Below are 15,004 nucleotides of genomic sequence, written 5' to 3' on the forward strand. Positions count from 1 at the left end.
TTTAATAACATGCTCTGTAAACACATATTCAATACCTTGTAATTGGGGGAAATACAAATGCCGCATAATTTTCACAAAACAAAAGACAAAGATAACCGTCTCATTCTGAAAGGAGATCTCATTTATTAATGAGCTATTCACAAAGCAGTCTGTACATGATACAAGCCATACATTTTCATCGAGTTCTTATTATCTGACGAAGGTGAAATCAGTGCGAAGAGAATCACGTAGTGATATTTCGATAAGTGAACACGTAACAACCTTTAATGATAAGAAAAGGAACAAAATCGACTTATATCCCTTCAATGACGGATTGAAAAGATGAAACTTTTTTTTTTTAATTCTTTGTCATTTGACAAGTGATTTCTTTCGGTTCAGTTGAGGTCATCATCGTATTTTTTATCATTGACTTTTTTTTTGCATTGAGTGATCGATGGCTCTACAATCAGGGCATATCAAGTGTCACGTGATGTTCGGTGAAATCGAAGCGCCACGCATGCGCTCTAAATGGCTCTCAGCAACCGTGTCAAGGATATGCGATAGACGGCTGACGTCGAGACGGAAGCTATTTTTGCCAATTATTGATATTGGTGCGTGGAGGGGCATCCAAACAGGCGCGAGGGAGAGGGGAATTCGCGCCAACAACTTGCTCACCGTGGTTGTTGTTTTTTGATGCAGCATTCGCATCGATGTTGAGAGAAGGCTAAGCTATAGACGTGACTCAAATTAGAGAGTGTATCCGACGTCACCCCAATGTAGGGCATCGACGTGAACTGCGTGTGAACCCTCCCGTCCTGCCGGTATTATTTCATTACCTCGATTCATCGACGTGTTTACTTTGGGGGCAGCATGTAGGCTATCGCAGGCATTCGGATACATGCTATCGCTCGATCGGCGATTCCCACTCCGAGCGGTGGGTGATGCGATGCAAGGTCCTCGCCTCGGATGTTACATCTATCGCAGTCTCGTTAACACGTGGTTTTGCTCGCAGCAGAACTCAACCTAACCTTCTAACCGCAATATAATGATGACGAAAAACGATATCCGAAAACTAATCGCCGTGCTCCAAATTTCAAAGTCTAATGCGGGCAGACCAAGACAGACTCTGAGTGGGGGGTGGGGTCGCGTCACCGGCGACGCACCTAAGAGGCTGGTGTGATGAGGGGAACTCGTGGACTCACCTCCGCCAACACCACTCGAGGACCTAATCAAACAATTTGGATACGGCTGATTTCAGCCAATCAACGCCCTCCCCGCATCGCCTTGTGTGTTTTTTGTATACTGGCTTCTTTTTTCCATTCTTTGACTCGATTTTTTTTTCTTTCTTGCTACTTGTCGGGATTTCTATGACAGTCGGAGAATAAAAACCCACATCGCAGGATTTGCGGCGTTCACACATGTTGTGGAGAATGCGGCGGAGACAGCGATCCAAGTCTTATGTAGATATCGATGTACCGCTCCTCTTGTAAAAGACTACCAGGAGTCAATCGAAGTACAATTCGGAAAACTGGATTAAAAGTCATTCGTAGTGGCGATTGAATTATAGAAGAGATAGCGAGGTAAGTTCTACGGATGAAGACAGGCTGATTTTAGTCTTTTTTTTTTATCGCGATCTCGAAGAAAGGTGGCGAAGCTGTGTTCGAAAGGAATGTAAGCCACCAAGTTTCGAAGTTGAGTGGCGGATAAAGAAGAATTAAGCTCCCGTGGTGATTCAAACCTGAGAGCGGACATGTCGCACAGTGTCATCTTGCGAGTGGCCGTGGTCCTGATGTGCCTCGTCACCGTGTCGGAGTCGTGCAACCCGGGCCGCTCGGGCAAGACGTCCCACCGTCCACAGAACCGCACCCCGCTGCAGTACAAGCAAAGGGTGCCCAACATCGCCGAGAACATGGTAGGGGCCAGTGGCCCCGCAGAGGGACCCATCGCCCGCGGTGACGAGAGGTTCCACTCGTTGTCGCCGAACCCGAATGGCGACATCGTCTTCAAGGATGAAGAAGGCACCGGAGCAGATCGTCTCATGACACAGGTAAGTTCTCATGCACGGCTGCCAGTCTTTTCTCTTATTAGAATCGTCGTTTTTCATGATCAAGGTACAATAAAAAAAAAATGTTGATTTTGTCTAACTGGAATTAAATTTCGATGATGCCGAAATATCAAATTGAAAAAAGAGTGTTTCTGTTTATTATCTGAATGGTTTTATCAGATTTGACGCTGATCCATAGCAAGTTGTAATGTTATTCTTTTCATGAACTTGGTAAAAGCGTTCTCACGGATTAACTCTTATGCAAGACAAAGTGTAATAAGAACACACTCGCGCACAAATTCGCGCGCATACACTCGCACTCCGTCTCTTTAACACACACACGCACATCTCGTAACTAAGTGCATTATTCATGCGGTCAGCTTCGATTTCACACATGAGTATGAAGGACTCTGTGATCAATATTTCAGAGGGATTCCCTCCTGGATGAAATTTATGATACAACATCAATTATCTTTGTGGGTTAATGCATGATGTTGCTCGCGGCATGGTGCTTGCCGACGCCATTTCTGCACTCTCGGTGGCGATGCTTAAGCTCGCTCTCGCCGAACTCTGGTTTAATTTGAGAAACCTCTTGGTAGGGGAAAGTGTATCATTCTTCGAATGTAGTTGCATCAGAACGACGAGCACGTTGCATACTTCAGACTCACACTACAGTTTCACACAAGCACACAAATACACACACATGCACAGCTCTTAGTATACTATGTTCAACACAAGGCTTACGGGTCAAAATCCTGTCAGTCCCCGCGACTTAATATGTAACGTATAAAGTCTACAGATCAAACGCCTTAACGACTGTTTACCTTTGATTAATTTAAGCTCGTTGTATCGTATGGTGATTCACTAGAACGACTACGGGCAAAATTCCTTTGCTTTCCGGTTATTAGTAGATGCAGTGCAATCGCGGTGAGCCAGCCGTTTCATTTCGATGAGAATACTGTCATGACATGACACATTTAACTCTCTCAGCCCATTAACCTGAAAATGCTATTGACATTGTGTACAAACAGGTTTCCACAGGTGACGAATGAATTAAAGTCAAGGACAATATCAAACCCGCATCACAGCATCTTTAAACACATCTTTGCTCCATCGTAAGGAGGGGGTGAAGGAGTCTGCTACTTGTCACAAAGTGTGCACCCCATCTAAGCACCAGCAGAGTGTGTATGTATTGTGCGATTTGATTGTGCACAGTGCACGGGTTAATCTGGAACACCAATCCAGGTATTGTTCCGATGCGGTAGTAGAAGACAGAGCTGTTTCTACATAGGATATAACGTCTTTAACGAAATCGCTGACTTTGTTAATAGTTTGCAGCGCTTAGTACAGTTTGCTTAAGTGATCACTGGCGTTAGAGTCGTTCTGTGGCGCACGGTTTATGGAAATCGTGTCAAAATATTTTGCCTGCCCGTCGAAGCAGGCGCTTTGTTCCACCACCGCAGCATCTAAACGGCTCTCAAAACGACGAGGCGAGAGATTATGCTCAGGTGAAGTTTGCTATATAAACTTAGGGCTCAGTGGTCGGTGATTAGTGGTCAGTAGATACCACTTTTTTTTTTTCTGGTACACGAGCAGCATACTGTGTCTGCTGCTATCACTCGAGTGCCATCCTACAGTTTCACGGACAGGTATAGCTACCACCTGTTACCTGTATCTTAAACCCAGCATTTATCCCCCATCTTTTTCTTGTAGACTTAAGGTAGTTTCGGGTTTCTTAACTTAAACAATACAAAGGCCCACTGTCATATACATTTTCACCCAATTTCGAAATAGCACTCTTTAACTTGGTCATGACAATCACAATTCCCTTCCGTCAGAGTGACATTTGGTACATGCACGTCTTTTAGTAATAACAATTTACACTAACGCGTACAAAAAATGAAACAATTAAAAGATAACACACATCAATTAGGCACGTAGAAAAACCTTTCATTTCTAGCAGAAAGATGACTCCTGACCAATTTTACACTAAATCTCTAAGATCTGCACCCATTCAAAATCTATGGCCAAGTGTGTGGAACAGGACAGAAATGGGAGCTATACCCCTCCCCCAGCAGTCAGCAAAAAGAAATACTGACATTGAACACGTCTCGTTCGAAACAGCTTCATTCCGAAGATATCACAAAAGGAGAGGGGGAAAAGTAATGGTAGATACTTTTCTACTGTGCGTGTGTGCGTGTGTGCGTTTGTGTGTGCTAGGGGTGGGAAAACCCACACACTAATGGGCCATTTGAACTCCTGTTGCGGCTAGTCGACAATGGCCACTGCAAATAATAGCGCGAACATCAAAACATCTTTAATGAAAAATTGGGACGTATCACACGCCGATTGAAACCGGAGAGAGAGGGGGGTCAACGCTGGGGGCTCTCCGCTTTGCTGCTCGCCCATATAAAGAAATGGCGTCACGAACTAATTGCTGGAAACAGTTTTGCTTTCTGATTTTTTCCTCTCTCCTCTGTACTCTTTGCCTGTGAGAAGTAAGCTAATCTGGCGCGTTCGCTCCACCCTGAACACTTCTCTCTCCCCTCTTTTTACCTGTCACCCCTTTCCACTTTCCCTCGTTTTCTGATGATCCTCTTCTTACTATTTTTTATGTAATGTTTGCCATGGGGCTATTTTCTCCTATTCCTTCTCTTCCTTTATCATTTTCATCTTTTTTCTCTCATTTTTATAAAATGCTTCTTCTCCAAAGATTATGGTGATCTTCTCTTTGCTTCATTTTCTTCTCCTCTTCTTCTTGTTCGCTATATTATCAACTTTCAATCCTGTATACTGCGTAATAAATTTCAAATTTCAAATGATTTCATTTTCACAAAAAAAAATGAAGTAATACAGAATAATATACATAACGCTTACATGAGTAAAGAACTTTTTTAAAAGAATTTCAAATCCCATAAGCTTCAATCACAACAAGCTTCAACAAGTTTCAATACGTAATGGACCATTCCTGTCTAACAAGAAGAAGAAGAAGAAGAAGAAGAAGAAGAAGAAGAAGAAGAAGAAGAAGAAGGAATAATTTTACGTATCATAATAATGTAGGAAACTTGATGTTATGATGGACCACGAAGCTCAACTTGGAAATTTCAGAAATTAAACTGTTTTATTTTTTGTGTCTCCGTACAAACGATTGTTTGGTAGAGTTCGGTCTAAAAGGTCTTTCATTCAAGCAGTATTCTAACCCATCCTCTTCCTAGAACACATGTACATCCTTCAGCATGTTCTCATCTCCACTAATCTTGTGTACTAGCAGCGGACAACCAATCAGAAAACTCGAGATGTCTCTGCTATGAGTTCGGTAATGGTTTACTCAGAAGGCCCCATTCATTGGCTGCCTTCGAGAAAGTTATGGGAGGGGAGCAGGATGGTTTCCTAGCAACGTGATATCACAACTTCCCGATATCTTGTGTCTTACGGAGAATCCGTCACCAAATTAATGCGCTGTTACAAGCAAACAGAGTATGCTATCATTACGCCAAAACAATTGTGAACTGAACGTAGTACCTATAAACTAAGTACTAGATTTTTCTCGGCACAACTTTTCCCTTTCTTATTTTTTTCCCCAAACAATTTTCAATAATATCAATTTCCTAACCAAAGTATGAATGAACAATACACTCTATGATAATCTACTTTCATCTTTGTACGCAAAATACCGCTTAAATGTCAGACTTTCATATTTTCTTCAGATCTTATCTCGGAAGATTGATGACCTTTTATAACAATATTTGGAAATTAATTGGTACCCCCGGCAACACCATCTATGCCATGGTCGATGGCTGGCGAACGCCCTTTTGATAAAATCTGGTGTTTTAAATTTGCTCACACTTTTAAGGCATCGCTCTTTTCTATGTTTTCTGTTAACTTTGCAACAAGCGGCAATTGAAAACTTTTCCTCTGCCATTACAAGTAATATGTACGCTGTATAAATGTGACGCATAGTTGTTGTTTTTTTCATCAAAGTAAGCTTGTTGCCTGGACGTAACGACTGTACGTAAATCTGCATAAAACATATGGACGATAGAATGTTGGTAATTTCCTATCCTTGTTCACTCTCATTTACCCTCTCTTAGATTTGGCTTTCATTTTACTTAATATATTTCTTTATTTTTTGTTTTGTTCCTAGTTTTGTCGTTGTTGTATAACTGTTCCTTTAGGTTCACATTTCTGACTTTTTCCTTTTTCTTAATCGCTTTTTCTCAATATCGTCCCCTCCTCTTCTCCTATCTTCTTTTTTTTCTGTATCTACATGGCTACAATAACCTCTACCATTGCTTTGCTATTCCTTCCCTTTTTCTTCTTCTTCTTCTTCTTATCGATAGATTATTCCCCTATTTTGTATCTCTTTCCTTTCTTACTCGCATTCCTTTTATCACCCCGTTCCAAGTTTTCTGGATGATGTTGTCTTAAAGGCATCAAAAACTGGACTTTTTTTTTTCACGAATTTGATCGCACGTAGAATATTTACGCGCAGTCCATTCACAGAGATACAATGGGGGTTGCTGCTCTGCGGAGTTAGCGTGAACCGTGGGATTATTTCCCGCGCGCGAGAATCCCGTTCGCTCTCGACATTTTACCTGCACTGGTCTCTCTCTCTCTCTGCTTCCTTCCCGTCGTACGAATATGGTAAGTAATGAAAGAAAAACAGGAATTCGGTTTGTCAGGACATTCGAGACTCGTAATTAGAATGATGGAGTGCACAGCCAGCCAGCGCGGACACGCATTGAGCTCGAGATCCAATGTGAAAATACAGCATCCCTGCGCCAAGGCGTCACTGGAGATTCACTGTCTGACCAAGGGTCTGACGAAACACGGTGTTCGCGCCCTTCGCCGATTCTCTCCTTCTCTCGCTATCCTCTCTTTCTGCAGTCTCTCCTTTTCCATTCACTCCTCCTCTCTCTATCCATTCCCTCTTCTTCTTTCCATGGAGACAAGACCCGATTTTATTAGGAGGAAGGGTTACAAAAACAAGCAATGAACCCGAGGACTGAACTTTGGCTATATGCGTAAGGTGTTGATCTTGTTTTATGTTTCCGAACGCGAATAGCCAAAAAGTATGTCGACTGCCCCAGTCTCTGAACAGACTGGCGGACACACTTATCACAAGTCTGTATCATATTACACAATATGCCGCCATTTAAGACACAGTGCCAGATTTAGGCAAAATAAGACTGGGCTTCGCTCTGATACGAAAGTGAAAAAAATCGAAACATCATTAACTTTTTTTCTATTTTTTTTTTTTTTTGTAAATGCACGGCGGACATTCTTAAGTGGATTGAATCAAAGAAATCCATGAACAACTGCAAGAAGTGCATGTTGGCTTGATGAGTGAACACATGGTATTCAACTTTGATATCAAAGATCGGAAATGTAGCCTATGCATCTCTGAGTTTAAAGTGCGGATTCTCTCTCGCAAGATCTATCATTATTCTCCCTACCTAAACATGTTATACATTGATATATACACATGTACATTTATGTATCCTTCTCTCTGTACAAACACACACACACACACACACACACACACACACACACACATACACACACATACACACACATACATTCATATATATATACATATATATATATATACATATATATATACATATATATATATATATATATATATATATATATATATATATATATGTATATTTGAAAACATACGTTTATAAATATTAGAATATACATTGTATCTGGTAAGAATGAGCCTGTGAGCCAGAAATGAAATTTGGCCAAGGGAGTGTGTTTGGCCGTGAGGGTATGTTGTGTGTATGATAATAATGATATGCTAATATGCACAGCTAAACGCCAGATTACTAGTACAAGTCGAACAGTATATGGAATCTTTAGACAGTGGTCTTGCGACGGATAGTACAGGTAGCATTCATGGGTTGACGATATCACATACAATTCGGCGTTCAGTCTACAACAGGTTGGGGTGTTTGCGCGTCTTTTAGCAGGCGACAGTCAGCTCAGCACTGCTAATGCTCATGGCGCGAGGTTGTATGTCACCGAGACCTTATAATCGGCAACGAGTGGCTTCTGGGTGTGGAGGGGCGAAAGAAAAAAAGAGTAAAACGTTTTAGTCAGGTCAGCGTTTTACTTGAAATGAGAGGTGATCTAATTACAGTTATTTAGTGTCTTTCCATTGAGTGATCCTTTTCAAAGATTCCTTTCTACTGTCTTTTTAAGTCAATCTGAATGATTGGATTCAACACAGTGTTCCGTTCCATGCGAATATCTTTGCATATACCAGATTAGGGGAGATGCAGATGTAACTATATAATAATGAATATACGACACACTGAAGAAACTCCCAGTAATATAAATCATCTCGTTTGGGTTTTCTTTTCAAAAATCTTGAACGCACGTTGAAAAATGTAAAGGCTAGAAGAAAACAATGAGTAAGAACAATGTGTATAAAATGATGTTATCGACGAGGCATACAGTTGCATCATTATAGCTACAGACATCACAAAGATTATGCACGCACTATGAACTGTGAAATACCACGACAGTTTTACAGGCAAGTATCAAACCTGACCATCGCTTTTCATATCTCTGCAATATAAATGAACATATTATTGTACACGTGTGCATAGTCCTGAATATATGTATATATATATATACATATATATGTTGCGAATTCACGTATTGGCTCCAATTTAACGAAGAATAAACCGGTAATGCAATATTTCGCCAATATAGAGTTTATTGAGCAACTCAAATTTTCGGTGGCTTCCATCCACCTTCTTCAGGAGTCTCGACGCGGAATGTCAATGTCAAAACACAAAACATTTATGTTTTGACATTGACATTCCGCGTCGAGACTCCTGAAGAAGGTGGATGGAAGCCACCGAAAATTTGAGTTGCTCAATAAACTCTATATTGGCGAAATATTGCATTACCGGTTTATTCTTCGTTATATATATATATATATATATATATATATATATATATATATATATATGTGTGTGTGTGTATTTGAAAAAAAAACACTTTGTTCTGGTAAAGTTACGTTGCGCTTATGACTGTGTATATTTTTTGTTGGAAATTAACAAAATAAAGAATGAAAATATATATATATATATATATATATATATATACATATATATATATATATATATATATATATAGAGAGAGAGAGAGAGAGAGAGAGAGAGAGAGAGATGTATATTTAAATATTACTTGAAGCCTAAAGACTGACAAAGAGAACTTTTAAGCTTATTTTACGTAGTCAACATCATAAAAATATACATGGAATCGCAACTCGGTTCATATGAGGGAAATATGTTTAGTTTAAAAAAAAACACACTCCAAAACAAGTATTTAAGAACAGTTAAACAGCGTCATATTATACATAAAATAAGAGTTTTCGTTATTCTACAAGCACCAACTTAGCTGAGCAGTAAGTTTATATAATTTTTGTGTGGTTTTTTTATCACTCATTGATTTAGCACTATGGGAGCTGACAGAATCTGGATTAATAATACTCACCCGGAAACAAGATCTCCCCTTTTCAGATGATTAGCATTTAATGAGTTCATAAAACAGTCAAAGAGTAAAGTCCATGCAGTGCGATTTAAATGACTAAGATTGTGTAGTAAGACCGTGATATGTACATGGTGTATATGACAACTATATCTACTAATGGACACCATCTTTCTGGTATACGATATTCTTGTTAGAGTATCTTTCGACTATTTATGATGGCAATACAGCATATATCTTGATCATATCTGACCTCAACAGTATTAAGGGTCATTCAAATGCATCGAACCCACATTTATATTTCTTCTATTCCGGACAACATGATTTAAGCAGTTAGACAGATATAGGAAAATTAATCAAAACAGTGTCGATTTTCTGGTAAATTTCCCTGAGAGTCTCAATGCATGAATTAAAGTTGTTCTGCTAAAGGTTTTCTAGCGAATCTTTCGTATTCTATTTCAAAATCATACGTTGTATTAATGGAGAATTAATGATTTGCTTAAGTTGCTGATATCATTTGAGACAACGTCAATGGTGTATTTGTATATAGTGTATATATACATATACATATATATATAAATAAATATATATATATATATATATATATATATATATATATATATATATCTTGAATGAGTTTTTAGCAATACTTTGATTCGAGCGTGTCTTCACACCTCAATGTGGTTAAACTGTTGTAAGGATATATAAATACACGCACATCAACCTCATAAAAAGAAAACCTTTTAAAGTAACAAACAAAACGAGTTTCGTTTGATAGTTAAGATAATTGTTGTTTGTATGTTATCATGTCAGGTGAAACTGAAGCTTATGAATTCTCATTACATAATGAACTCTCATGCCACAGTCGATTCTGTGTATTTTTTTTTCATTAGACGAAGAAATATGAAACATAAAAAACACACATTTAAGAATAGACTATGAATGCTGAACAGGGACATAATGATATGGGAGATTATAAGCCTTGATTATTGTTATGAGGGGATCGTATTGATATCCACAGTAGTCAACATGAAATGTATCTTTACCTAGGTTCATCAAGGTTGCTTACTTAGCTGAAGTACAGATAAGGTGGCCAGGTAAAGCAAATATCATAGATGCACTTCCGAATCAACTTCAGCTTGTCAGAAGAGAATTATCGTCTTATGTCATTGTGACTCTTAAAGGCATTATTTACCATTTGCAAATGAAACAAAAATCCAGCTTTAGTGCTTCAAAATAGTTCTAAAATGCGAGTTAGGGATAGAACAACCAATATGTACACATGTTAATCAGTATAATCAATGTTAAGTATTGATAGATATATAAAATTTGAACAATAGTTATGTAAATAAAATTGTTTCTAGAATAAACCGTCTAAAGTTACAGTTTATTGATATCTCCTTATATTCTAGGCTTTATTGCTAAATTTTTATATGGTAGGATGTTTTGCGATACAACTGACCTGCACAGTCATATTATGCATCGAATTTGATAACTCGAATATCTTTAAATGCTCCAAATGGAAAACAATACCTTATGAAGTAGAATCGACTTTTCCTATTCCATACACACGCGTCACACTGTGTGAATAGTTTATGTTTCTTTGTCCCTGTGTGAGTGTGTGTGTGCGTGTGTATGTGTGTGTGTGAGAGCGTCCGTAACACATGTCAAGGTATAAAAATACAGTGTAGGGTGGAAATCGAAATATTGGGAAAGAAACTATTTGGGTAATTTGTTGGTCAAATGTTAAAGCATAGACGAAGCAAAAGGGACTTTCTGGTGGGTTTTAATCTGTTTGTTTGTTTGTTTGTTGTTGTTGTTGCTGTTGTTTTTGGTTTGTAAAGATTCAGTATGAAATATTCAGTTAAGATTGATACCATACCTTTTGAATAACTGTATTAACTAAATTGTATCATTGACAACCATCTGGGATGAAAACTTCAGATAATAAAGTTATCACACCAGGGTCTCGCTTTAAGAAAAGAAAAAACAAATACTAGTAAGAACGTTATTTTTAAGGGGTATACACTTCAAGCTGCAGACTTTGCCCGAGTAACCCGCCCGCACAGCGAGCGACACCTTTGGCAGTTAAGAACGAGAAAAACAAAACAAAACAAGACAAAACAAAGCAAGACAAAGCTAAAACCAACAAAAGAACAAACTGCAAAAACAAAAAAGCCATCTTTGCGTCTCCTTTCTTTATCTTCCATTTATCACTTTATCTCGATCCCCACTCGAATAAAGATAAATGAAGGAGGTTAAATTGATAAAGGTTCACGGACATGCGGTGCACTGTGTGCCTTCTGATCATAAATAGAGGACATTTAGATAAGGTAGACTTCAAATGTGTTGATACAAAAGGAAACAATCCCTCGTGCGTCACATTGCCACAACGCAATATTTCTTAGATTAGTTTAAAGGCTGGCATGCCTAAAATTTGTGAACTCGGAGAAAGTTGAGTTTCATCACTGTCCACGATGGAATAAGTTAGAAAGTGTTTCTCTGAAAAACACCTCAGTATCACGAAAGTGGTGTCTTACCATAATAACAATGAGAAGAATAGTACGAGACCTTAATGAATAGATACAAATTCATTAAACTCAACTCAAGCATGGTTGGCAATCATACTTTTAACGATTCATCTTGCAATGTGTTGAAAGAGGCTAATATCATCTGACACTACACAGGGTGCTATAACCGACGACTCTCCTATAAGTACCTATCTATGATGATACATTTTCACCATCAATCAGAAAAAAAAACAATGATTTTACGTGTGTTCCTGTGGCACAGTACTAAGGTGTATGATCAACTGATGATAAAATTACCAAGATTCATTATCCGTTTCATTCATTTTACATCTTCATCTAACATCTTACATTTTCAGAATTTGTAAGGCATTTTTTATTTTCAAAAGATGTGCGATTGGTGACTTTTTAAGGGAAACGAAATGAACTTTCTTCCATTTTAAGATATGGGCTTAATCAGATAGTAAGAGAGAGAAAGTAAATTTGAAGAATTGGTTACTTATCTTGATAAGATGAAATAGGAACAGAATGTACCGTACACCCTTGTGAAGACGTTCATGCATTTCCTCTTCAATAAATAAATTCCTTCAGTTATAATTGAATATATTATTTCCAGAAAATTTAGAACGTATCACGGACCTTCAAAATAGTTTAAACACCACACCAAAGTCCAGTCAACTTAAGACTTGATAAGAGTTGTTGGATAAAAGACTGCATGGTGTATGCATTAATCTCGTTGTTCAATATCGGCATAAGACGGAACACACAGTTTGGGTTTTTAAGGAGCCATTTAAAGAAGAATAATAAGTTTACAACTTCCCATCAAAAGTTATTTAATGGCGTGACTCTTCCACATATTTGTTTCAACATAAAATAAACAACATCAACAAAAATGAAATATGTACTAGATATTTTCTCACTAGCTTTTCATGTAGAAAGGGCTTTTGACGTGAAATATTGCGAGATGATTCATAGCTTTCAGACGGAAGGTTTAAACGAGTTGCCACTGCTTTCATTTTGTCATATTTGCATGTTTTCCGGCGTTGATAGTATTGTTAGAGTGTGTCGCAAGCATTGACGGCGAAACACAACATTCAAATACACACACACACACACACACACACACACTTAAAGAACACACATCTTGATTATTTTTATGAATATATTATAATTATGTAAATATGTAGTTATATTTCCGTTTTGATGTACTCACATTTGAAGTAAATTTCTAAATTTTTGAATAAATCAGGATTTAATGCGTGAAATTCAGATCGTAAATGTGATTGTGTAACTATTGATACTCGAAAGAGATAAAATGTATAACCCTTGGGTTTAATAATATGAGGGTTAAAGAATTAGTTTATCTTATCAATGCCCTGTAATCTGGAATGTTGTATCAAATGTTATCAGAAATGAATAGTCTCTGCCTGCACTTGGAAGAAAATGTAAGGAAGATGTATTTTCACAATTACTTTGAAATTTCACCCAATAATGTAAATTTCTTTTGGAAAGATATATGTTAACACATAAGCCAACTCTTGAAAAGTTTATTATGAGTAAATCTTTGTCCGCACTTCGTTTTCTTTCTTATCTGATTCTTGACCCATGTCAATGCTTTCATCCTGCCATGCTTTTAATTTCTATATACCTGCCTGTGGTTCCACTCGTTTCTGTATGTCTATACATGTTTATGTATTTGTTTTTTAAGTGAAGTTAAACAATTTTTATGATGTGAATTCGTAAGATGCAATGCCACTATATGGTTTGATATCAGCTGATAGGCCAATTAGGGCTTTTGCCATTTCCTCACATGCTGCATTTTAACTGTCTTTACTGTTTTACTGATCTCTATTTTACGGTAACAGTCGTTGGTACTACTGTACAATGTATTCGTGTTTCGTAATTGCTTAAACTTCCTTCTGTGGCTTGTTTTTAATGCATTCATGTCTTTGTGCATTTTTAAAAGGATGTGAAATAGAATCAAATTAAATGAAAAAAAAATAGATGAGGCATGAAAATATTCCTGAAATATTCAAGTACGGATACATAGCTACGCTTTACAGTCTGCTGACGATATAGAAATTCTGCTTCCTCGTTCTTTCTCAAGACCTTCTTTCTTATCCACCTGTCTGGTTGGGATGTGATCAACAGAGCCACTGACAAAAGAGTGTAGACCAAACAGTACAGTAGTGTTTAAACTGATGATTATGCAATTCCAAATTTCTCAAAGTCGTCTTTGACTTGTTGATTTTGTTAGAATTTAAAATGTAACCTTGCGTTGCTAAATTATATGTAAACTAAAGAATGTAAGGACAAACATTTTCCCTTACATTTTCCCTTACCTTTCTTTGCGCTTAACAGCTGCAATACTGGATCTGCACTGATAGAAACAATATAAGGTATAAGGTTTTATGCACCGATTGTCTTTGTCCAAAAGCAACTGAAAACACTGTCTTGTTTGCCGTTGCCATGACTTGATGTCGTTCAAAATGCATAGGTGGGACTGTTGTGCCCTTTTCGTGTTTGTGTAATGTGTGGGATGTTATGTATTTATGCTGAGTGGAGGAGACGGGTCATGCACTTGACATTTTTCAATTCATCTTCGTCCCAGCCAGTCAATGAAGGAGATGAGAGGAAAGAGGGCACAAAAAAAGGGGGGGCGTATATAGACGAAGGAGGTATAGAGGAAAAAGGAGGGTACAAAAAAAATACTGAAAGAGAAAAGTGAACATGAGTTGTGGTGTGGGGGAAAGAAAAGATGCGGATAATAACAGGCACACTAGAAATACAGGAGCACAAACGCAATTCACGGATCACCTTATTACCTTCAACATACGGCCCACGTTCAGTTCGGTTCAAAGATGTTGCATTTTCACATTTATACTTCATATTCACAATGTTTACGTCCATCAGTGGAAACGGAGTTTCTCTTTAATTTATG

At 38.0% G+C, this 15,004-nt stretch overlaps 1 protein-coding gene across 1 annotated transcript in view; it reads left to right on the plus strand.

Moving 5' to 3' along the window:
* The first annotated feature begins 1,296 nt into the window (after positions 1 to 1,296).
* Positions 1,297 to 15,004, plus strand: part of LOC139730821 (sonic hedgehog protein-like) — a 28,572-nt gene continuing 14,864 nt past the window's right edge. Inside the window, exon 1 of the mRNA XM_071641691.1 lies at positions 1,297 to 2,026. Within this exon, the coding sequence (XP_071497792.1) occupies positions 1,730 to 2,026 (297 nt within the window). The 5' untranslated portion in view covers positions 1,297 to 1,729. The remainder of the gene's footprint in view (positions 2,027 to 15,004) is intronic.

This window comes from Diadema antillarum, unplaced genomic scaffold (assembly GCF_040938485.1).
Source record: "Diadema antillarum isolate AM-2024a unplaced genomic scaffold, OU_Dant_1.0 seq00000338_RagTag, whole genome shotgun sequence".
Taxonomy (NCBI): Eukaryota; Metazoa; Echinodermata; class Echinoidea; order Diadematoida; family Diadematidae; genus Diadema; species Diadema antillarum.